Here is a 24,720-nt window from a genome sequence, read left to right on the forward strand (position 1 = left end):
GCATGTTAGCACAGAGTTTCTTTAGTGGTCACGTTCGTCTTGTTAGTTTGTTTGTTTGTTTGTTTGTTTTAGTGTACTTCGTGTTTTTTTCCGTCTTTCATTAAATCAAGCATTCACACCAAGCTGCGCTTTGGTCTCCTCAATACGACGATTGTGACAGAATAACCCACCAACAATGGACCAAGCCGCGTGGTAATGGCCAGCAGCAGCGGCGAAGAACGCAGGACTCATAGACTTGGGAGGAGATTCTGGACGGCGAAGGACCCTGGGCACAGCCAGGGGGAATATCGCCACCCCAAAGCAGAGCTGGAGGCAGCGAAAGCAGAGAGGCGCCGGTATGAGGAGGCAGCATGGCAGCGCGGCTGGAAGACCGAGAGGCAGCAGCAAAAATGTATTGGGGGGGCACAGCTGGAGTGTGGCAGAGTCAGGAGTCAGACCTGAGCCAACTCCCCCTGCTTACCGTAAGGAGCCAAGGATGGAACCAGAGCGGTCAGGGCGGTATTGGAGATGAGCGAAGCAGAGACAGTGATGGAGTTAATGGGGAGATTGGAGGAGAGAGTTATGAGGGAGGTGCTGTGTTGGTGCCTGAGGCACGACATCCGCCCGACGGAGCGTGTCGGGGATTTGATGTCACCTGGGTCAGCTCTCCATACTCTTCCTGAGGTGCGCTGACGCACCAGGCCTCCTGTGGCCTCCTGTGCGCCTCCCTAGCCCTGCACGTCCTGTGACAGCTCGGCGTTACAGTTCTCTGAACCGTGCTTACCGTGGCAGGCGTTGTACTGGTCAGGCACTGTGTTATGCGGTGGAGCGCACGGTGTCCCCAGTACGCGTGCTTAGCCCGGTGCGCTACATCCCAGCTCCCAGCATCTGCCGGGCTAGGGTGAGGATGCAGCCAGGGCGGATGGTGCCAGCCCTGCTCTCAAGATCTCCAGTGCGCCTTCACGGTCCGGTCTATCCGGTGCCACCTCCATGCACCAGCCCTCCGGTGGCAGCCCCCCGCACCAGGCTGTCTCTCCGTCTCATCCCTACAGGTGCTCCCGCCTGTCCAGCACTGCCAGAGCCTTCCTCCTGCCCAGCGCTGCCAGAGTCTCCTGTCTGTCCTTATCTGCCAGAGTCTCCCGTCAATCCTGAGCCGCCAGAGTCTCCCGTCTGTCCTGAGCCGCCAGAGTCTCCCGTCTGTCCTGAGCTGTTAAAGCCGCCAGTCTGTCCTGAGCTGTCAGAACCGCCAGTCTGTCCTGAGCTGCTAGAGCCGCTAGTCTGTCCTGAGCTGTCAGAGCCGCCAGTCTTTCCTGAGCCGTCAGAGCCGCCAGTCTGTCCTGAGCCGTCAGTCAGCCAGGAGCTGCCAGAGCCATCAGTCAGCCAGGAGCCGCCAGAGCCGCCAGTCAGCCAGGAGCCGCCAGAGCCGCCCGTCAGCCAGGAGCTGCCAGAGCCGCCAGTCAGCCAGGAGCTGCCAGAGCCGTCATCCAGCCAGGAGCTGCCAGAGCCGTCAACCAGCCAGGAGCTGCCAGAGCCGTCAACCAGCCAGGAGCTGCCAGAGCTGTCAGCCAGCCAGGAGCTGCCAGAGCCGTCAATCAGTCCGGAGCTGCCCCTTTGTCTGGACCTGCCCCTCAGTCCGGAGCTGCCCCTCAGTCCGGAGCTGCCCCTCAGTCCAGAGGCGCTCCTCAGTCCAGTGGGGCCTTTAATTAGGGTCTTAAACTCTAGGTCGGAGGCAAGGGTCGTCACTCTAAAGAGGCCCTTGAAGAGGGCAATGACTTTGGTGGAGTGGGGTCCACGTCCCGCGCCAGAGCTGCCACCGCGGCCAGATAACCACCCAGACCCTCCCCTATAGGTTTAGGTTTTGCAGCCGGAGTCCTCACCTTAGGGGCGTACTGTCACGCTCTGACCATTATTTGCATTGTTTAATTCTATGTTGATTCACACGCTTTTTAAGTTCTGCCGACAAATGAGGTCAGGGCTTTGTGATAGCCACTCCAATACCTTGACTTTGTTGTCCTTAAGCCATTTTGCCACAACTTTGGAAGTATGCTTGGGGTCATTGTCCATTTGGAAGACCCATTTGCAACCAAGCTTTAACTTCCTGACTGATGGCTTCAATATATCCACATAATTTCCTGTCCTCATGATGCCATCTATTTTGTGAAGTACACCAGTCCCTTGTGCAGCAAAGCACCCCCACAACATGATTCTGCCACCCCCGTGCTTCACGGTTGGGATGGTGTTCTTTGGCTTGCAAGCCTCCCCCTTTTCCCTCCAAACATAATGATGGTCATTATGGCCAAACAGTTCGATTTTTGTTTCATCAGACCAGAGGAAATTTCTCCAAAAGTACGATCTTTGTCCCCATGTGCAGTTGCAAACCAAAGTCTGGCTTTTTTGGGGCGGTTTTGGAGCAGTGGCTTCCTCCTTGCTGAGCGGCCTTTCAGGTTATGGCGATATAGGACTCGTTTTACTGTGGATATGGATACTTTTGTACCTGTTTCATCCAGCATCTTCACAAGGTCCTTTGCTGTTGTTCTGGGATTGATTTGCACATTTCGCAACAAAGTACGTTCATCTCTAGGACACAGAACACGTCTCCTTCCTGAGAGGTATGACGGTCCCATGATGTTTATACTTGCGTACTATTGTTTGTACAGATGAACGTGGTACCTTCAGGCGTTTGGAAATTCCTCCCAAGGATGAACCAGACTTGTGGAGGTCTACAATTTTTTTCTGAGGTCTTCGCTGATTTCTTTTGATTTTCCCATGATGTCAAGAAGGTAGGCCTTGAAATACATTCACAGGTACAACTCCAATTGACTCAAATTATGTCAATTAGCCTATCCGAAGCTTCTAAAGCCATGACAACATTTTCTGAAATTTTCCAAGCTGTTTAAAGGCACGGTCAACTTAGTGTATGTAAACTTCTGACCCACTGGAATTGTGATACAGTGAATTATAAATAGTTAGAAAAATTACTTGTGTCATGCACAAAGTAGATGTCTTAACTGACTTGCCAAAACTATAGTTTGTTTTAAGAAGACATTTGTGGAGTGGTTGAAAAAATAATTTTAATGACTCCGGCCTAAGTGTATGTAAACTTCAGACTTCAACTGTATATGTATCAAAGGTTAACTAGGGTGTGCTTATATTTGTCCATTTTCACTGCAAGTACAGTGTGTGGTGTGAAATGGAAATGTGATTTTTGCATATCCCCCTCCCCCGAGACACCCTCGGAGACTGGGGTCACAGCCAGGGATTCGAGTAACCTTAAAATGAAACTGAAAAAGAGCTTTGTGATTAACTTCGGCCAAGAAAAGACAGGAGAAATCCATTCCCTCCCTCCATCCATCCATTTCCTCAATCACGCCATCTGCTGAGGAGAAGAGATATGGTGGCCAAGAGGGTGTGATAAAGATCTCTAAGCCTTGATAGTTATCGACATTACATTTCTCCCACCCATCACACATATACAAACAAACTGTGTGTGTGTGTGTGTGTGTGTCCCAGTCCTTGTTTCTTCCTTAATGGAATGAGACAAGCTGTGATGGTGTGTGATGGGCCCACCTGCCATAGTGTCTGGTCCTCTCTAACTCCAGGCTGTCAACCTGTCTCCACTGTCTACCACAGTGAGACCACTGTCTGTTAACTAAGGTTGAATATCTTCCTGGTATTTTACAAATGTTCCATCCAGACATTAAATCACTTTTCTCCCGGGTAAACCCAATATTTCCCGCCAATACCGGAAATATAATTCTAATCAATATAATGCATTTAAATAGGTTTATGTCTGGATTTGATTAGAGCTTTGATAAAAAATTCAAACCTGATTCCTGAGCCTGATTAAATCAATTTTATGAGCCCTACATTAAAGACATTTATTGATCATCCTTGAGATATTTCTACAACTTGATTGGAGTCTACTGGGAGGCTAGTCAGAATCGAGGGAAAGATGATCGGAGCAAATTACAGAGACATCCTTGATGAAAACCTGCTCCACTGTACTCAGAACCTCAGACTGGGGAGAAGGTTCACCTTCCAACAGGACAACGGCCCTAAGCACACAGCCAGGACAATGCAGGAGTGGCTTCGGGACAAGTCTCTGAATGTCCTTGAGTGGCCCAGCCAGAAACCGGATGTGAACCCAATTGAACATCTCTGGGGAGACCTGAAAATAGCTGTGCAGTGACGCTCCCCATCCATCCTCACAGATCTTGAGAGGATCTGCTGAGAAGAATGGGAGAAACTCGCCAAATACAGGTGTGTCAAGCCTGTAGCGTCATACCCCCAAAATGTTAAGGCTGTAATCACTGCCAAAGGTGCTTCAACAATGTACTGAGTAAAGGGTCTGAATACTTATGTAAATGTGATATTTCAGTTTTTGATTCTTAATACATTTGCAAAAATGTCTAAAAACCTGTTTTTGCATTGTTATTGTGGGGTATTGTGTGTAGATTGATGAAGAAAAAAACTATTTAATCAATTTTAGAATAAGGCTGTTATGTAACAAAATGTGCAAAAAGTCAAGGGGTCTGAATACTTTCTGAAACCACTGTACAGTATATGCCTATATATCCATCTTGAACAGAATTATCTATTTTGGATGCAATTTGAATGGAATTGATGGAGAGGGAGAGACTGCTGGGAGAGTGCTCGTTTATGCACTGATTTAAAGCAACGATATAGGAGTGTTTCAAACTCTGTAGCTGCAATTTAAACAAATAATATGTATCATGACAAAAAATAAATAATGTGACCCCAGAAAGCCAGATGGAGATGTGTAAATGCAGTCTTTATATTACTGTAGCACAGGCTATGCTGCAGCAAATGTACGTGGAACTGTCACAATAAATGATGAGATAATAGGTGTACATACTGAGACGGGCTATCGGTCTTGATCATACAGTGACCAGAGAGAAGGCCGTAGAGAATGCAGATTTAGACATCACATAATTTAGCAGTTCCATTTCACATCATGTTCATATAAATCATTTATTATAATTAATGGTAAGTTGGTGGTTGAAGATATCCCTCTAGTGGTGTGGGGGCTGTGCTTTGGCAAAGTGGGTGGGGTTATATCCTTCCTGTTTGGCCCTGTCCGGGGGTGTCCTCGGATGGGGCCACAGTGTCTCCTGACCCCTCCTGTCTCAGCCTCCAGTATTTATGCTGCAGTAGTTTATGTGTCGGGGGGCTGGGGTCAGTTTGTTATATCTGGATTACTTCTCCTGTCCTATTCGGTGTCCTGTGTGAATCTAAGTGTGCGTTCTCTAATTCTCTCCTTCTCTCTTTCTTTCTCTCTCTCGGAGGACCTGAGCCCTAGGACCATGCCCCAGGACTACCTGACATGATGACTCCTTGCTGTCCCCAGTCCACCTGGCCATGCTGCTGTTCCAGTTTCAACTGACCTGAGCCCTAGGCCCATGCCCCAGGACTACCTGACATGATGACTCCTTGCTGTCCCCAGTCCACCTGGCCATGCTGCTGCTCCAGTTTCAACTTCCACCTGACTGTGCTGCTGCTCCAGTTTCAACTGTTCTGCCTTATTATTATTCGACCATGCTGGTCATTTATGAACATTTGAACATCTTGGCCATGTTCTGTTATAATCTCCACCCGGCACAGCCAGAAGAGGACTGGCCACCCCACATAGCCTGGTTCCTCTCTAGGTTTCTTCCTAGGTATTGGCCTTTCTAGGGAGTTTTTCCTAGCCACCGTGCTTCTACACCTGCATTGCTTGCTGTTTGGGGTTTTAGGCTGGGTTTCTGTACAGCACTTTGAGATATCAGCTGATGTACGAAGGGCTATATAAATAAATTTGATTTGATTTGATTTGATAATATTTTATTACAATTGAGCGTTTTCTCACAGTTATTTATTCCTTGAAAATTAAGTGTTTTTTGGCAGTAAATCTCGATAACTGTGTTCCCGCCATTCAACCCTACTGTCCAACAAGGAGAAAAACTGCACCGTGTGTGTGTGTGTGTGTGTGTGTGTGTGTGTGTGTGTGTGTGTGTGTGTGTGTGTGTGTGTGTGTGTGTGTGTGTGTGTGTGTGTGTGTGTGTGTGTACCTGCCTATGTCAAGGTCAGAGAAATAAGAGCAAGGTATAACACTAGCTGTAGCAGACACTATTATATTGTCATTTGCTAGGGGAGATCCAGACAGAGATATAGTGAACTAATATGGATTCTGTTGTGCAGTTGTATCCCTGAGGAACACTGGGGAGAAGGTTCACACACTCTACCCTTCACACCACTGAGGTCATGTTCGTCCCCAAGGGTTGCTGTATACTCAACTATAATAATATGTGCAATATCACCATATTATGATATTAGTATACTTGTACAATACTGTTACTTCACTAATTACTGCATTAATTAGCATATTGATCAACCATAAATAATACCACTGTTAAATTGATTTATGACACGAAAAGTCGACTGTACAAAGAACCTGACTGACTATGACAAACACAGCAATTAAGGTGTAATCGTAATTGGTTATTGATTTTACATTCATCTTGGTCTGCAGACCTTTCAGGATATTAAACAAAAACAATATTTCTGATCTTATGCTAACGTCAGTATCACAGTTTCAGCACTATATTTACTGACTAATGAACATTCTCAGTCAAATAAAATAATAAAACTCCCTCCTACCATCCCAACTCATGCTAGAGCTTCACCTTGAAGGCATTTGTGTTTCTGTGACATTGCACTGTACATCAAACTAGTATTTTGAAAGAGAAAACTGCTCGTTGAACACAGACTTCCATGGACAGCCTGTGTATCACTGGGCTAACCCCGGGGGGCAGCCGAGTGAGATTGTTAGGCAGAATACTGCATCTCCTCACTGCAATCTCAAATTGTTGTCAGAACCAGATCAGAATGCTTATGATTATTCCAACTCAACACCAGAGGTCAGTCTTGCATTTATTTTACAGTTGCAGGAGATCCGCCTGTGTCACATTAAGACATCTACTGCACATGGGGAGGGAGATCACAGCTTTTATGGCAATTACAGCCTGTTAATACTGTTGGACTAATACTGTTGGACTAATGCTGTTGGACTATTCTAATCATTCTTTACCAAAGGATAACAAAGGATAACTTGTCATGCTTTATGAAGAATTCATACGGCCTTTATAAGATGCTTCTCAAATGCTAAATAAGAAACCGTATTTTAATAACAGGCACTTTTCATGTGATGTTTCGCAAATTAAAAATGTTTTGTTTGATGTGACTGTGCTCTGCAGGTACACACAACAGTGTGTGTGGGGGTGTAGTTTGTGTGTCTGTTGTGGTGCTCTCTCTTAGCACCCTCTGTCTTTCCCACGCTCCACACCCCTGTCTCTATGGTAGGTGACAGGGTCACAGGAAATCCCCTGTCCCACTTCTGCCCCACCTCACTTACTCACACACACACACCACCCTGGTTGAAACAAACACAGTCCCCAGAGCCTCTTTCCTGAGAGGCCCTGCCGTACTAAAATAACAATGATAGGCGGGTGGAGATGCACCCTCCTTGTACACCCCCCTCCCACACACACACACATCCCTCCCATCCCCTGATGACTTCCCATTCCAATGTGGTGGAGGGGTGCAGGGGGAAACCATGCCGAGCGTGACCCAGCTGAGAGCACTGTCCATGGGGACGATAGACCTCCTACACTCCCCTCCTGTGTGTTGTGTCTCAGGGGCCAGAACATGAGCTAATGTAATGCAACGTAATGTAATGCCCTGTCATCTGTTGGGTTAAACACATAACAATTGCTAACCTCTCCCTAGCCTGACCAGTAGCTCCCTTCATATGTCAAAGAAGGCGGTCACATCGGCGCTTTAACGGGGCGTTGTCCTAGGGACAATTATACAACGTTTTAGTTGAGCTGTCATTTCAGAGGGAATATGTAAAGGTCAAAAGTGAAAGAGAGAGAGGGGGCGGGACAGAGAGACAGAAAGAAACAAGTAGAAAAGGGGAGGGAGGAGAGTTTTATAAGTTACCAAATTTAATGACAGATGCCCCCTCAGGCATGGATGGTGAGATAGAACAGGCAGAATTGGGGAATAAGAGAGAAGAGAGAAAGAGAGAGATAATAAAAGAGAGGGTGGGGGAGAGTGAGAGTGAGACATAAAAAGCGAGAGATAAGGGTGCTCTCAAGTGCGTCACAGACATACAGTATGTAGTTTTAGGGATGAGGCAGGACAGGACAGACACCCCAGGATATTGTGACTCGGTTTGGGCTCCACACTGTCCAACCACAGCTGATCAGTATGACTGGACTCTCTGCCACCTGATCCTTATGTACAGTATATCAACAGATCTCACTTTCTCGTGAATGCGCACACATACACACACACACAGCCTCTTCACACTGAAAGGATCTCACTAGCATCCAGTCGGCTCTGGCCTACTGTAACCCCAGCTCTCTACTCTGAGTCAGAACCCTCTCCATCTCCTCTCTACATTATGAACACATGCATTGACAGTAAGATGCATTTATTTGACTCACAGTGCTTTGTTATACTGTGGGCCAAACTACTGAATTTTTTGCAAGGTGCCAACTGAGTGAAGTGTTTATATAGCTGAGAACCAGAAAGATAGACGACCAGGGTTTGGTTCACATTCAGCCTAAATATCCCACTGGAAGAATCACTACTACGGGGCCATAAAAATAACATGGCATTTATTTATTTACATGACGGTATATACATTAGGGAAATATTGTATGTTTCCTACAGTATGTCCTACTTGAAATGAAACCATGGAATCAGTAGATGTGTAAGTAGCAACATGCATGCCCCGCCCACCTGAGGATCTGTCTTTTCCAGCCATCTATTTCCTGTGTTTGAGGGGTGCCCCGCCCACCTGAGGATCTGTCTTTTCCAGCCATCTATTTCCTGTGTTTGAGGGGTGCCCCGCCCACCTGAGGATCTGTCTTTTCCAGCCATCTATTTCCTGTGTTTGAGGGGTGCCCCGCCCACCTGAGGATCTGTCTTTTCCAGCCATCTATTTCCTGTGTTTGAGGGGTGCCCTGCCCACCTGAGGATCTGTCTTTTTCAGCCATCTATTTCCTGTGTTTGAGGGGTGCCCCGCCCACCTGAGGATCTATCTTTTCCAGCCATCTATTTCCTGTGTTTGAGGGGTGCCCCGCCCACCTGAGGATCTGTCTTTTCCAGCCATCTATTTCCTATGTTTGAGGGGTGCAAAATCCACTTGTTTCTTAAATATCGCTGGATTGATCGCTTTCATTTTAATCTTGAGACTCTTTCGTACTCTTGCTGGTGTCTGTCGTTTTTTTCCATTAACGTACCACAGACATTTTTGTAATGACCTGTCAAACACAACCGGTCCGGTAATGGCTGAATGGGCTGAATGAAATACATTGTATTTCCGTTGAATCTATAAGAATGCTTTATTGGGTATTTAACACACTGTCTTGAAACTTACATCACAAGAAAGAGAAGGAAAGATAACTGTATTTTAATGGCTGTTAATTTGGTTATAAGATCTACAGAAAAGACAGAAATGCCAAAGGTGGAGGTGTTGCTGTTTATATTCATAACCACATTCCTGTAAAGCTTAGAGAGGATCTCATGTCAAACACTGTTGAAGTAATGTGGCTACAGGTTTATCTGCCTCACATAAAGCCCATTCTGGTGGGAATCTCCTACAGACCACCAAGTGCTAACAATCAGTATCTGGGTAACGTGTGAAATGCTTAATAACGTATGTGATGTCAACAGAGAGGAATATTTTCTGGGTGATTTAAATATTTACTGGCTTTCAACAGGCTGCCCACTCAAGAGAAAGCTTCAAACTGTAACTAGTGCCGGCAACCTGGTTCAGGTTATCATGAAATCATCCATATGTATTGAGCACATATTTACTAATGCTGCAGACATTTCTTTTGTGAGCAGTACACAAATCCATTGGATGTAGTGATCACAATACAGTTGCCATATCTAGGGAAACCAAAGTTCCAAAGGTTGGGCCTAATATAGTGTATATGAGGTCGTACAATAAGTTTTGTAACGATTCCTATGTTGTTGATGTAAAGAATATGTGTTGGTCCGTGGTGTATAATGAGGAGCAACCAGATGCTGCACTTGACACATTTATTAAATTGCTTATTCCACTTACTAATAAGCACGAACCCATTAAAAAAATTACTTTAAAAACGGTTAAATCCCTATGGATTGATGAGGAATTGAAAAACTGTATGGTTGAAAGGGATGAGGCAAAATAAATGGCAAATAGGTCTGGCTGTACAACCAATTGGCAAACGTACTGCAAATTGAGATATAATATGACTAAACTGAGTTGAATCAGATGGCTCATTAATCACAAAACCAACTGATATTGCCAACTACTTTAATCATTTTTAGCTAATGTAGATGATCTTCTTATGGCTTGGGGGCAGTATTTCGACATCTGGATGAGAAGCGTGCCCAAAGTAAACTGCCTGTTACTCAGGCCCAGTAGCTAGGATATATAATTGGTAGATTTGGATAGAAAACACTCTAAAGTTTCCAAAACTGTTAGAATAACATCTGTGAGTATAACATAACTGATATGGCAGGCAAAAACCTTAGGAAAATCCATCCAGGAAGCGGGATTTTTTTTATGTGGGTAGGTTTCAAATGAATGCCTATAGAGTATCTAATGGGTTAGGACCCAGATTGCAGTTCCTATGGATTCAACTACATGTCAACAGTCTTTAGACGTGGTTTCAAGCATGTTTTCTGAAAAATAAAGAAGAATGAGACCTTTCTGTCAGTGGACTGTAGAATCACGCAGTGCTGGTTTGCACAAGTGCATGACCTTCATTGTTTTTCCTTTCTATTGAATACGCTATTGTTCGGTTGAAATATTATTGATTATTTAGACAAATTACAACCTGAGGATTAATGATAAACATTGTTTAGCTTCATTGGGATAAGGGGCAGCATTTTCACTTTTGGATGAAAAGTGTGCCCAGAGTAAACTGCCTCCTACTCAGTCCCCGATGCAAATATATGCATGTCATTAGTAGTATCGGATAGAAAACACTCTGACGTTTCTAAAACTGTTTGAATGATGTCTGTGAGTATAACAGAACTCATATGGCAGGCAAAAACCTGAGAAAAAATCTAAACAGGAAGTGGGTAATCTCAGGTTTGTAGTTTTTCAACTCAGCCCCTATTGAAGATACAGTGGGATATTGGTTATGTTGCACTTCCTAAGGCTTCCACTAGATGTAAACCGTCTTTAGAATGTTGTTTGATGCTTCTACTATGAAGGGGGGCTGAATGAGAGGGGAATGAGTCAGAGGTCTGCGAGCAGCCACGAGCTTAGTCACGCGCATTCACATGAGAGGTAGCTCCCGTTCCATTGCTTTTCTACAGACAATTCTCCTGTTGGAACATTATTGAACATTTAGGATAAAAACATCCTAAAGTTTGATTCTATACATCGTTTGATATGTTTCTATGACCAGTAATATAACTTTTTGGAATTTTCGTCCGACCTTTAGGCTGGAAGTTGCACGCTCGATTCGATTTGTTTACCAAACGACCTAACAAAAGGAGGTATATGGACATAAATGATGAACTTTATCGAGCAAATCAAATATTTATTGTGGAACTGGGATTCCTGGGAGTGCATTCTGATGAAGATCATCAAAGGTAAGTGAATATTTATAATGCTATTTCTGACTAATGTTGTATGCGCAACATGGCGGATATTTATTTTGGCTGGTTTGGGCTCTGAGCTCCGTACTCAGATTATTGCATGGTATGCTTTTTCCGTAACGTTTTTTTTAAATCTGACACAGCGGTAGCATTAAGGAGAAGTTTATCTAAAGTTCCATGCATAACACTTGTATTTTCATCAACATTTATAATGTGTATTTCTGTAAATTGATGTGGCTCTCTGCAAAATCACTGCATGTTTTGGAACTACTGAACATAACACGCCAATGTAAAATTAGATTTTTGTTTAAAAAATATGCACTTTATCGAACAAAACATACATGTATTGTGTAACATGAAGTCCTATGAGTGTCATCTGATGAAGATCATCAAAGGTTAGTGATTAATTTTATCTCTATTTGTGCTCTATCTTACAGGGAGATTTTCTTGTAATTCACTGTTGCTGGCCAACACATGGCAGATACTAAGGGTCAGATTTAGAGTACGGTCCACGTCAAGGGTCAGCAACTAGTACCTCCTTCTCGTCTCAACTGTTTTTAGGAAATCCATCCTGTAGTCTCAGCATTGTCTGAGGTTGAGGGTTTGAGGGTAACTGTCAAGTCTATGATCGGTCAGGTCAACAAGGTCAAGGTTAGGCCTATGGGGTTTATGCACCGACCGTCAAAGCTGTCTTAGAGACAGGGGGGTTAAAGGGGTTCATGTTGGGGTCATGTCTAATAGCACCAAGGCCAGCACTAAGGTTTCTGTTTAAGGGTTGAAACACTGACCGTCCTGTAGCCGTAGTTGTCTGAGAAATAGAGGGTTCTGTAGGACGTTACATCTCCCTGGTTCATCCTCTCTGGTCACCAACATCAGGTCTGTATAGATGAACAAAGTCACCTAGAGGGAGAGAGAGAGAGAGAGAGAGAGAGAGAGAGAGAGAGAGAATTGGCTGAGAATCTCATATCTCTAAATCTCGACATAACAGCACTATGCATACAGTATATTGCAAAAAAAGTTGACATTGACCCACAACACACTAGATGCTCTTTTGCCAAACACATATTCATTCATAAGCACACACAAACTAACAAACACAAACATGCTTGCTTATCAAATTATATTGGTTGCATACACATAATTAGCAGATGTTATTGCAGGTGTTGATAATGCTTGAGTTCCTAGCTCCAACAGTGCAGTAACATCTAACAATTAGGGCGAGTAATGTTGGAGTCTGGAGTGTATATACAGTTGAAGTCGGAAGTTTACATACACCTTAGCCAAATACATTTAAACTCAATTTTTCACAATTCCTGACATTTAACTTCTCTAGGGTAGGCAACAGCATTTGGAATTTTGGAAGAAAAGCATGCCCAAATTAAACTGCCTTCCACTCATGCCCAGAAGATAGGATATGCATATAATTTTGGCTAGAAAACCCTCTAAAGTTTCCGAAACTGTTAAAATAGTGTCTGTGAGTATAACCTGAGAACCTGAGAAAAATCCATTCAGGAAGTAGGATTTTTTTGTTTGTTGTAGTTTTCTATTCAATGCCATTACAGTATCCATTGACTTATGACTCAAATTGCAGTTCGTATGCCTTCCACTAGATGTCAACAGTCTTTAGAAATTGTTTCAGGCTTGTATTCTAAAAAATTAGGGTGTAAGAGCAGTCTGAATGAGTGGACCCTGCCATGTCACAGAACTTTTTCATGCGTGCGACCGAGAGAGTGCCTTTCTTGTTAACCTTTTATATTGACAACGTTATTGTCCGGTTGAAATATTATTGATTATTTAGGCTAAAAACAACCTGAGGATTGATTATGAACATCGTTTGAAATGTTTCTACAAACTTTACAGATACTATTTGGATTTTTTGTCTGCCTGTTGTGACTGCGTCTGAGCCTGTGGATTACTGAAGAAAACGCGTGAACAAAACTGAGGTTTTTGGATATAAAGAGACTTTATCGAACAAAAGGAACGTTTATTGAATAAATTAATGTCTTCTGAGTGCAACCATATGAAGATCATCAAAGGTAAGTGATTAATTGTATCTCTATTTCTGACTTGTGTAACTCTTCTACTTGGCTGGTTATTGTTTGTAATGATTTGTCTGCTGGGCTATGTTCTCAAATAATCGTATGGTATGCTTTCGTCATAAAGCATTTTTTAAATCTGACACCGTGGTTGGATTCACAAGAAGTTCATCTTTAAACCTATGTAAAATAGTTGTATCTTTTCTGAATTATTATATTATATGAGTATTTCTGTATTTGAATTTGGCACTCTGCAATCTCACTGGATGTTGGCCAGGTGGGACGCTAGCGTTGCACATACCCTAGAGAGGTTAATCCGAGAAAAAATTCACTGTCTTAGGTCAGTTAGGATCACTACTTTATTTTAAGAATGTGACATGTCAGAAGAATAGTAGAGAGAATGATTAAATTCAGCTTTTATTTCTTTCATCACATTCCCAGTGAGTCAGAAGTTTACAAACACTCAATTCGTATTACATTTTTTATCTTGGGTCAAATGTTTCGGTTACCCTTCCACAAGCTTCCCGCAATAATTTGGGTGCATTTTGGCCCATTCCTTCTGACAGAGCTGGTGTAACTGAGTCGGGATTGTAGGCCTCCATGCTCGCACATGCTTTTTCAGTTCTGCCCACAAATTTTAAAAAAAAAGTGTTCAACAAATCAAAATATATTTTATATTTGAGATTCCTCAAAGTAGCCACCCATTGCCTTAATAACAGCTTTGCACACTCTTGGAATTCTCTCAACCAGCTTCATGAAGAATGCTTTTCCAAGAGTCTTGAAGGAGTTCCCACATGCTGAGCACTTGTTGGCTGGATTTCCTTCACTCTGCGGTCCAACTCATCCCAAACCATCTCGATTGGGTTGAGGATGGGTGATTGTGGAGAACAGGTAATCTGATGCAGCACTCCATCACTCTCTTTCTTGGTCAAATAGCCCTTACACAGCCTGGAGGTGTGTTGGGTCATTGTCCTATTGAAAAACAAATGACCGTCCCAATAAGCATAAACCAGATGGGATGGCGTATCACTGCAGAATACTGTGGTATTCACCTACTCTGCGTCTCACAAAGACACGGTGGTTGGATCAAAAAACAGCAAATTTGGACTCATCAGACAAAAGGACAGATTTTTACCAGTCTAAAAGTTCATTGCTTGTGTTTCTTGGCCCAAGCAAGTTTCTTCTTATTATTGGTGTCCTTTAGTAGTGGTTTCTTTGCAGAAATTTGATCATGAAAGCCTGATTCATGCAGTCTCCTCTGAACAGTTGATGTTGAGATGTGTCTCTTACTTGAACTCTGTGAAGCATTTATTTGGGCTGCAATCTGAGGTGCAGTTAACCTTTTTGGGATAGGGGGCAGCATTTTCACTTTTGGATGAATAGCGTGCCCAGAGTGAACTGCCTCCTACTCTGTTCCAGATGCTAATATATGCATATTATTATTAGTATTGGATAGAAAACACTGAATGATGTCTGTGAATATAACAGAACTCATATGGCAGGCGAAAAACCTGAGAAAACCAACCAGGAAGTGGGATATCTGAGGTTTGTGGTTTTTCAAAGCTTGGCCTACCAAATACACAGTGTCTATGGAGTCAAGTTGCACTTCCTACGGTTTCCACTAGATGTCAACCGTTTTTAGAAACTGGTTTGAGGATTCTACTGTAAAGAACCTCATGAGACCTGTTTGAGTCAGTGGTCTGGCAGAGTGTCTCAGGCTCATGACGTGTGCTCCCGACAGAGTTAGCTCTCTTTGCAATGCTTTTCTTCAGACATAGGAATTCTCCGGTTGGAAGCTTATTGATGTTTTATGTTAAAAACATCCTAAAGATTGATTCCATACATCGTCTGACTTGTTTCTACAACCTGTAATGGAACTTTTTGAGTTTTTGTCTGGATGAAGTGCTCGCTCCTCATGAAGATGGATTACTGGGCTGAACATGCTAACAACAAGTGGCTATTTGGACATAAACTATGGACTTTATGGAACTTTATGGAACAAATCAGTCATTTATTGTCGAACTGGGATTCCTGGGAGTGCCTTCTGATGAAGATCATCAGAGGTAAGTGCATATTTATAGTGTTATTTCTAACTTCTGTTGACTCCAAAATGGCGGATATTTCTCTGGCTGGATTGGGCTCTGAGCTCCGTTCTCAGATTATGCTTTTTCCGTAAAGTTTTTTTGAAATCTGACACAGCGGTTGCATTAAGGAGAAGTCTATCTTTAATTCTGTGAATAACAGTTGTATCTTTTATCAATGTTTATTATGAGTATTTCTGCAAAATCATTGGATGTTTTAGAATCAAAACATTAATGCACGTAACGCGCCAATGTAAACTGAGATTTTTTGATATAAATATGCACATTATCAAAGAAAACATACATGTATTGTGTAACATGATGTCCTATGAGTGTCATCTGATGAAGATCATCAAAGGTTAGTGATGAATTTTATCTATATTTCTGTTTTTTGTGACTCCGATCTTTGGCTGAAAATGGCTGTGTGTTTTTTTGACGTGGCTATGACCTAACATATGTTGTGCTTTCGCTGTAAAGCATTTTTTAAATCAGACATGATGGGTAGATTAACAAGATGTTTATCTTTCATTTGCTGTATTGGACTTGTTAATGTGTGAAAGTTACATATTTAAAAAATATATTTTTGAATTTCGCCTTTTTTTTCATTTTTTTTTCAAGATTTTTTATTCATTTGTAATTCCACTTTGACATTAATGGGGCATTGTGTGAAGACTAGTCACACAAAATCTACATTTTATCCATTTAAAATTCAGGCTGTAACACAACAAAATGTGGAAAAAGTCTAGGGTAATCATATAAAGCTTGCACGTTCAAGATAGCATGCATAGGTCATCGCAGGTCTGTGGACATCTTCACAATTGCTGTAATAATCTGCGCAGAATTTCGAAACGGCATTGATCACCATGTCCTTTTAATGTAATCTTTTTTTATTTCTTTTTTAACTCTGTTTATTAAGTGTTACACACACACACACACACACACACACACACACACACACACACACACACACACACACACACACACACACACACACACACACACACACACACACACACACACACACACACACACACACACAGACAAGACAAAGCAATATAAATAATATACTCAACTAGAAACTACAAATTAAAATACAAATAAAAAAATGTCTTTAAAGATCCCAGACTTTAGACAAGTTAAACACACCAGGCAGAAGGCTACAGAGGTTAAAGGGCAATCTATAGTACAGGGACAGAGCAAACACCTCACCATTGTTCCTGTAAACAGTCAAGGGATAAGGGTGGAGAAATGCAACCACTCACAGACAGTCATGGCCACAGACCGACCATCCACTGGACCAAAAATAAAGTTTACAATGCTTTAAAATAAAAAAAATAAAAAAATATAGAATGATTATTCATGTAGGCGTGAACAAAATGTAAAAAATAACTGGGAAAAACAAGCTCACACCCGGACAAGATGAACAAGGCATCTGCGGATCACAATCAATAAGCACATGGACCTTAATGCCCTCCCCAGCAAAAACACAGAGAGAAGCTCCTCCAACCCTTAAGTTACAGGGTGGTCAAATACAGACTTATTTTAGTTTTAATTGGAATGCCATCAGAGGATGGACTGTTTAAAGTAAGACCGGAATGGAGCCCAAGCCTCATTAAACAGTTTGGGGTTCCCACGTGAATTGAATTGAATTTTTTCTAGTTTCAGAGAACACAACACATCTCTCACACAATATTTATAAGATGGGGGAGCTGCCATCTTCCAGTTCTGTAGTATTAGCCGTCTAGCTAAAAGAGTTGTATAAGCAACAGTGTCCGACTGGATTCTTGATAGGGGGGTACCCATGGGCAGTACTCCAAAAAGGGCTGTAAGGGGAGACGGATCTATAATAGTGTCATATATATCAGAGAAACATTTAAATATTAATTCCCAGAAACCTGACAGTTTCCCAGAAACCTGACAAAACATATGCAACAGTGTGGCTGGTTCCACTTTACATCTGACACAGGTAGGATCAAAATCAGAGAATATTCTTCCAAGTTTGGCCCCAGACCAGTGGATACGGTGAACCACCTTGAATTGAATGAGGCTGTGTCTAGTGCTAAAAGAGGACGAGTGCACCCTGTGCAGCACAGATTCCCAGATGTCTTCCCCAAGTTCCTCCCCCAAATCCTTTTCCCATCAAGTCTTTAAAGGCACCAAAGAAGGGTTCTGTAAGTCATGAATGATTGCATATACATCTGAAATTGCGCCCCTAGGAAGCTTATTCAGCTCCAAGATGCTCTCTATAGCTGTATTCGCAGGCCTATTTGGAAATCCAGGTGTGTTAGCTCTGACAAGGTTTCTAGTCTGGAGATAGCGGAAAAAGTGGGATTGGGGGACATTAAACTTTTCCTGCAGCTGAGAAAAAGAGGCAAATGTATCATCAAAGAATAATTGGGCTAGCGAGGAGAGACCTAGTGAGTGCCAAATGCCAAAAGCCCCATCATTCAAAGATGGAGGAAATAAAATGTTCTGATTGATTGGGCCTGATAGAGAAGAGAAAGGGGTAGCGAATTCCAAAAAGTAAAAGATTGTTTCAAGCTGTCTGCTAGAGCAACAAAGTTTTCCTGAAACAAATTTGAATATTTCCTTGTCACTTTCACTCCCAAGTAGGTGAATTGATCTCGGACAATCCTAAACTGAGAACTTGTAAAAGAGCACTTTAAAGCAGCCTTGTTTACCGGAAAAAGTTCACTCTTGCCTAGATTCATCTTGTACCCTGAGATTGATCCAAACTTTTTAAGAACAGATAGGGCACGTGGCAATGAGGTATCGGGGTTGGAGATAAACAAAAGGAGGTCGTCAGCATATAGCGAGACTTTCTGCTCCCAGCCCGCCCTGATTATACCTTGAATGGCACCATTAGAGCGTAGTGCAATGGCGAGAGGCTCGATTGCCAAAGCAAACAACAAGGGGGAGAGTGGACAACCCTGTCTGGATCCACGGTGCAAGGGAAAATAGTCAGAGGACAAGTTATTAGTCCGTACCGAAGCCATGGGGGAAAAATAAAGAATCTTTATCCATGCAATGAATTTGGGGCCAAAGCCAAATCTATTTTTATTTATTTTTATTTATTTTACCTTTATTTAACCAGGTAGGCAAGTTGAGAACAAGTTCTCATTTACAATTGCGACCTGGCCAAGATGAAGCAAAGCAGTTCGACAGATACAACGACACAGAGTTACACATGGAGTAAAACAAACATACAGTCAATAATACAGTATAAACAAGTCTATATACAATGTGAGCAAATGAGGTGAGAAGGGAGGTAAAGGCAAAAAAGGCCATGGTGGCAAAGTAAATACAATATAGCAAGTAAAACACTGGAATGGTAGTTTTGCAATGGAAGAATGTGCAAAGTAGAAATAAAAATAATGGGGTGCAAAGGAGCTAAATAAATAAATTAATTCAAATTAAATACAGTTGGGAAAGAGGTAGTTGTTTGGGCTAAATTATAGGTGGGCTATGTACAGGTGCAGTAATCTGTGAGCTGCTCTGACAGTTGGTGCTTAAAGCTAGTGAGGGAGATAAGTGTTTCCAGTTTCAGAGATTTTTGTAGTTCGTTCCAGTCATTGGCAGCAGAGAACTGGAAGGAGACGCGGTTTTGGGGGTGACTAGAGAGATATACCTGCTGGAGCGTGTGCTACAGGTGGGAGATGCTATGGTGACCAGCGAGCTGAGATAAGGGGGGACTTTACCTAGCAGGGTCTTGTAGATGACATGGAGCCAGTGGGTTTGGCGACGAGTATGAAGCGAGGGCCAGCCAACGAGAGCGTACAGGTCGCAATGGTGGGTAGTATATGGGGCTTTGGTGACAAAACGGATTGCACTGTGATAGACTGCATCCAATTTGTTGAGTAGGGTATTGGAGGCTATTTTGTAAATGACATCGCCAAAGTCGAGGATTGGTAGGATGGTCAGTTTTACAAGGGTATGTTTGGCAGCATGAGTGAAGGATGCTTTGTTGCGAAATAGGAAGCCAATTCTAGATTTAACTTTGGATTGGAGATGTTTGATATGGGTCTGGAAGGAGACTTTACAGTCTAACCAGACACCTAAGTATTTGAAGTTGTGCACGTATTCTAAGTCAGAGCCGTCCAGAGTAGTGATGTTGGACAGGCGGGTAGGTGCAGGTAGCGATCGGTTGAAGAGCATGCATTTAGTTTTACTTGTATTTAAGAGCAATTGGAGGCCACGGAAGGAGAGTTGTATGGCATTGAAGCTTGCCTGGAGGGTTGTTAACACAGTGTCCAAAGAAGGGCCAGAAGTATACAGAATGGTGTCGTCTGCGTAGAGGTGGATCAGGGACTCACCAGCAGCAAGAGCGACCTCATTGATGTATACAGAGAAGAGAGTCGGTCCAAGAATTGAACCCTGTGGCACCCCCATAGAGACTGCCAGAGGTCCGGACAGCAGACCCTCCGATTTGACACACTGAACTCTATCAGAGAAGTAGTTGGTGAACCAGGCGAGGCAATCATTTGAGAAACCAAGGCTGTCGAGTCTGCCGATGAGGATGTGGTGATTGACAGAGTCGAAAGCCTTGGCCAGATCAATGAATACGGCTGCACAGTAATGTTTCTTATCGATGGCGGTTAAGATATCGTTTAGGACCTTGAGAGTGGCTGAGGTGCACCCATGACGAGCTCTGAAACCAGATTGCATAGCAGAGAAGGTATGGTGAGATTCGAAATGGTCGGTAATCTGTTTGTTGACTTGGCTTTCGAAGACCTTAGAAAGGCACGGTAGGATAGATATAGGTCTGTAGCAGTTTGGGTCAAGAGTGTCCCCCCCTTTGAAGAGGGGGATGACCGCAGCTGCTTTCCAATCTTTGGGAATCTCAGACGACACGAAAGAGAGGTTGAACAGGCTAGTAATAGGGGTGGCAACAATTTCGGCAGATAATTTTAGAAAGAAAGGGTCCAGATTGTCTAGCCCGGCTGATTTGTAGGGGTCCAGATTTTGCAGCTCTTTCAGAACATCAGCTGAATGGATTTGGGAGAAGGAGAAATGGGGAAGGCTTGGGCGAGTTGCTGTTGGGGGTGCAGTGCTGTTGTCCGGGGTAGGAGTAGCCAGGTGGAAAGCATGGCCAGCCGTAGAAAAATGCTTATTGAAATTCTCAATTATGGTGGATTTATCAGTGGTGACAGTGTTTCCTATCTTCAGTGCAGTGGGCAGCTGGGAGGAGGTGTTCTTATTCTCCATGGACTTTACAGTGTCCTAGAACTTTTTAGAGTTAGTGTTGCAGGAAGCAAATTTCTGCTTGAAAAAGCTAGCCTTGGCTTTTCTAACTGCCTGTGTATAATGGTTTCTAGCTTCCCTGAACAGCTGCATATCACGGGGGCTGTTCGATGCTAATGCAGAACGCCACAGGATGTTTTTGTGTTGGTTAAGGGCAGTCAGGTCTGGGGAGAACCAAGGGCTATATCTGTTCCTGGTTCTAAATTTCTTGAATGGGGCATGTTTATTTAAGATGGTTAGGAAGGCATTTAAAAAAAATATCCAGGCATCCTCTACTGACGGGATGAGATCAATATCCTTCCAGGATACCACGGCCAGGTCGATTAGAAAGGCCTGCTCGCAGAAGTGTTTCAGGGAGCGTTTTACAGTGATGAGTGGAGGTCGTTTGACCGCTGACCCATTACGGATGCAGGCAATGAGGCAGTGATCGCTGAGATCTTGGTTGAAGACAGCAGAGGTGTATTTAGAGGGGAAGTTGGTTAGGATGATATCTATGAGGGTGCCCGTGTTTAAGGCTTTGGGGAGGTACCTGGTAGGTTCATTGATAATTTGTGTGAGGTTGAGGGCATCAAGTTTAGATTGTAGGATGGCTGGGGTGTTAAACATGTTCCAGTTTAGGTCGCCTAGCAGCACGAACTCTGAAGATAGATGGGGGGCAATCAGTTCACATATGGTGTCCAGAGCACAGCTGGGGGCAGAGGGTGGTCTATAGCAGGCGGCAACGGTGAGAGACTTGTTTTTAGAGAGGTGGATTTTTAAAAGTAGAAGTTCAAATTGTTTGGGTACAGACCTGGATAGTAGGACAGAACTCTGCAGGCTATCTTTGCAGTAGATTGCCGCACCGCCCCCTTTGGCAGTTCTATCTTGTCTGAAAATGTTGTAGTTTGGAATAAAAATTTCTGAATTTTTGGTGGTCTTCCTAAGCCAGGATTCAGACACAGCTAGAACATCCGGGTTGGCAGAGTGTGCTAAAGCAGTGAATAGAACAAACTTAGGGAGGAGGCTTCTAATGTTAACATGCATGAAACCAAGGCTATTACGGTTACAGAAGTCGTCAAAAGAGAGCGCCTGGGGAATAGGAGTGGATAGGAGTGGAGCTAGGCACCTATTCACATAGGAGTAGAATAAGGGTACGGCTAAAAGCTATGAGAATTGGTCATCTAGAACGTCTGGAACATAGAGTAAAAGGAGGTTTCTGGGGGCGATAAAATAGCATCAAGGTATAATGTACAGACAAAGGTATGGTAGGATGTGAATACAGTGGAGGTAAACCTAGGTATTGAGTGATGAAGAGAGAGATATTGTCTCTAGAAACATCATTGAAACCAGGAGATGTCATTGCATGTGTGGGTGGTGGAACTAATAGGTTGGATAAGGTATAGTGAGCAGGACTAGAGGCTCTACAGTGAAATAAGCCAATAAACACTAACCAGAACAGCAATGGACAAGACATATTGACATTAAGGAGAGGCATGCTTAGTCGAGTGATCAAAGGGGTCCAGTGAGTGGAGAGGTTGGTTGGGGGTCACGGTGATTTAGCAAGCTAGCATAGGATGGAGGTCTGTTGTTAGCCACCTCTTGCGTTCCGTCAGTAGATTAGTGGGGTTCCGTGTGGTAGAGGGGATTAATCCAAATCACACAACAACAACAAAAATAAAAACAATAGATATAGTTATAGAGGCCCAAGAAGAAAACATAATAATAATAAAAATAAATAAATTGTCCGATTGTCTATTCAGATAGCAGCCGATAAGACAGCTAACGGTTAGCAGGCCGCAGATGGGCGTTCAGGTAACGTCGCGACGGAGGAGCCAGCCGGATCTCCTTCGGGTAGATAACATCGGCAGTCCAGTTGTGAAGGCCCGGTGGGGCTCCGCGTAGGCAGTAAAACGGGTCCGGATAGGTGACTGCAGCCCAGGAGTGATTGATGGAACTCAGGAGTGATTGACGGAGCTGGCTAGCTCCGGAATAATTGATGTTTGCTCCGGAATCGACGAAGGCCGATAGTCACACGGATAGCAGCTAGCTAGCTGTGAGATCCGGGTATGAATGTCCAGAGAGCAGTCGAAATCCAGGGACATGGAGAGAAAAATTGGTCCGGTATGTTCCGTTCCGAGCCGCGCTGCGCCGTACAGAACTGGCGATAGATTTTCGAGCTAAAGGATAGCTGATGACCACAAACCGTGGTTAGCTGAATACTAACGATTTGCCAGTAAAGGAGCTAACTAGCTTCTGAACTAGCTTCTGGTTAGCTTCTGGATTAGCTTCTGGCTAGCTTCTGGCTAGTTTCAGGCTAGCTTCTTGGAGTTTCTGGCTAGCTTCTTGGAGGATTACAGATTTGAGGTAAATAATACTTTTTTATAAATATAAATTGGTGAGGCGGGTTGCAGGAGAGTGTTTTGAAGATGAGTTGATGGAAAATAAAAATAAAATGTATGTGAAAAAAGTTATAAATATATATATATACAGGACACGACAAGACGAGGACAAAAGACGTCTGAAATGTTATGCCACCTTGGTGCAATATGGTCCTATAAAGGGCAGCTGTTAGGTAATCCCACTCAACGAGGTCAAACGCTTTTTCGGCATCAAGTGAGACCACCACCTCCAGGTCCTCCGACGCTGGGGAGTACAGTATATTCATAAGGCGCCTGATATTGAAAAATAAATGCCTATTTCTCACAAAGCCAGTCTGGTCAGAGTGTATTACTTGGTGCAGCAAGCCTTCCATACGGATGGCTAAAAGCTTAGCTAGGATTTTGTAATCACAGTTTAAAAGTGAGATTGGGCGATAGGATCCACATTCCAGGGCGTCTTTGTTTTTCTTTAGTAGTAATGAAATTGTAGCCTGATAAAGACTAGGCGGTAGCTTTGAAGTATTAAGGCACTCTGCAAATAGACCCGGTGATTTATCACTTTTCATTGCGGACACTGCTGTTGCAATCTCCTCAAGCGTAAATTCTTCTTCTAGACAGTCATGGGAGTCTGTATCAATTGAAGGCATATTCAAGCCATTAAAGAAGGAGTCAATCAGCAAAGGGTCTTGAGGGGATTCAGAGGTGTATAGCGCAGAGTAAAATTGTTTAAATTGATCATTGATCTCTTTATGTATAACTGTGGTGGCACCAGACGGGGTCCTTATTTGTGGGATTAAATCTGAGGCCTCAGATTTACGGAGCTGATGCGCAAGGAGTTTACTGGCCTTGTCACCTTGTTCATAGACTTTGTATCGAGCTCACAAGAGTAACTGTTCAGCTTGCCTGGTAGAAAACTCATCAAATTCAGATTGGAGTAGTTGGCGCTCTTTATGCAGATCAGAGGAAGGATCCGTAGCATACTTCTCATCCAATGTGGCTATGGACTCGCTCAGGTCCCGAAGTCGCTGGGAGCGAACTCTGTTTTGGTTGGCTGTATAAGAAATCATTTGGCCACGTAGGTATGCCTTGAGAGACTCCCATATGGTAGAGCAGGACATACCTGGTGTTGAATTAGTTTCTAGGAATAAGGTGATTTCAGAAGAAATTAAATTGACAAACTCCTTATCTGAGAGTAAAATGTGGTTGAGACGCCATTGATAACACATAGGAGGTCGCTGGGGAAACTCTAGTTCAAGCACTAATGGTGAATGGTCAGAGATAACAATACTCTCGTAAGTACACTGCCGAAGGTTAGGCAGAAGTTTTTTGTCCAAAAATAAGTAATCAATCCGGGAGTAT

General features: G+C 43.3%; 1 protein-coding gene across 6 annotated transcripts in view; it reads right to left on the reverse strand.

Annotated features, from left to right (window-relative positions):
• LOC109879868 (regulator of G protein signaling 3) overlaps positions 1-24,720 on the reverse strand; it is a 187,426-nt gene that overhangs the window by 110,822 nt on the left and 51,884 nt on the right. For all 6 annotated transcript variants that reach the window (XM_031803162.1, XM_031803160.1, XM_031803159.1 and 3 more), the window contains one exon: positions 12,435-12,546. In XM_031803162.1, the coding sequence (XP_031659022.1) occupies positions 12,435-12,546 (112 nt within the window). The remainder of the gene's footprint in view (positions 1-12,434; positions 12,547-24,720) is intronic.

The sequence above is a fragment of the Oncorhynchus kisutch genome, linkage group LG23 (assembly GCF_002021735.2).
Source record: "Oncorhynchus kisutch isolate 150728-3 linkage group LG23, Okis_V2, whole genome shotgun sequence".
Lineage (NCBI taxonomy): Eukaryota > Metazoa > Chordata > Actinopteri > Salmoniformes > Salmonidae > Oncorhynchus > Oncorhynchus kisutch.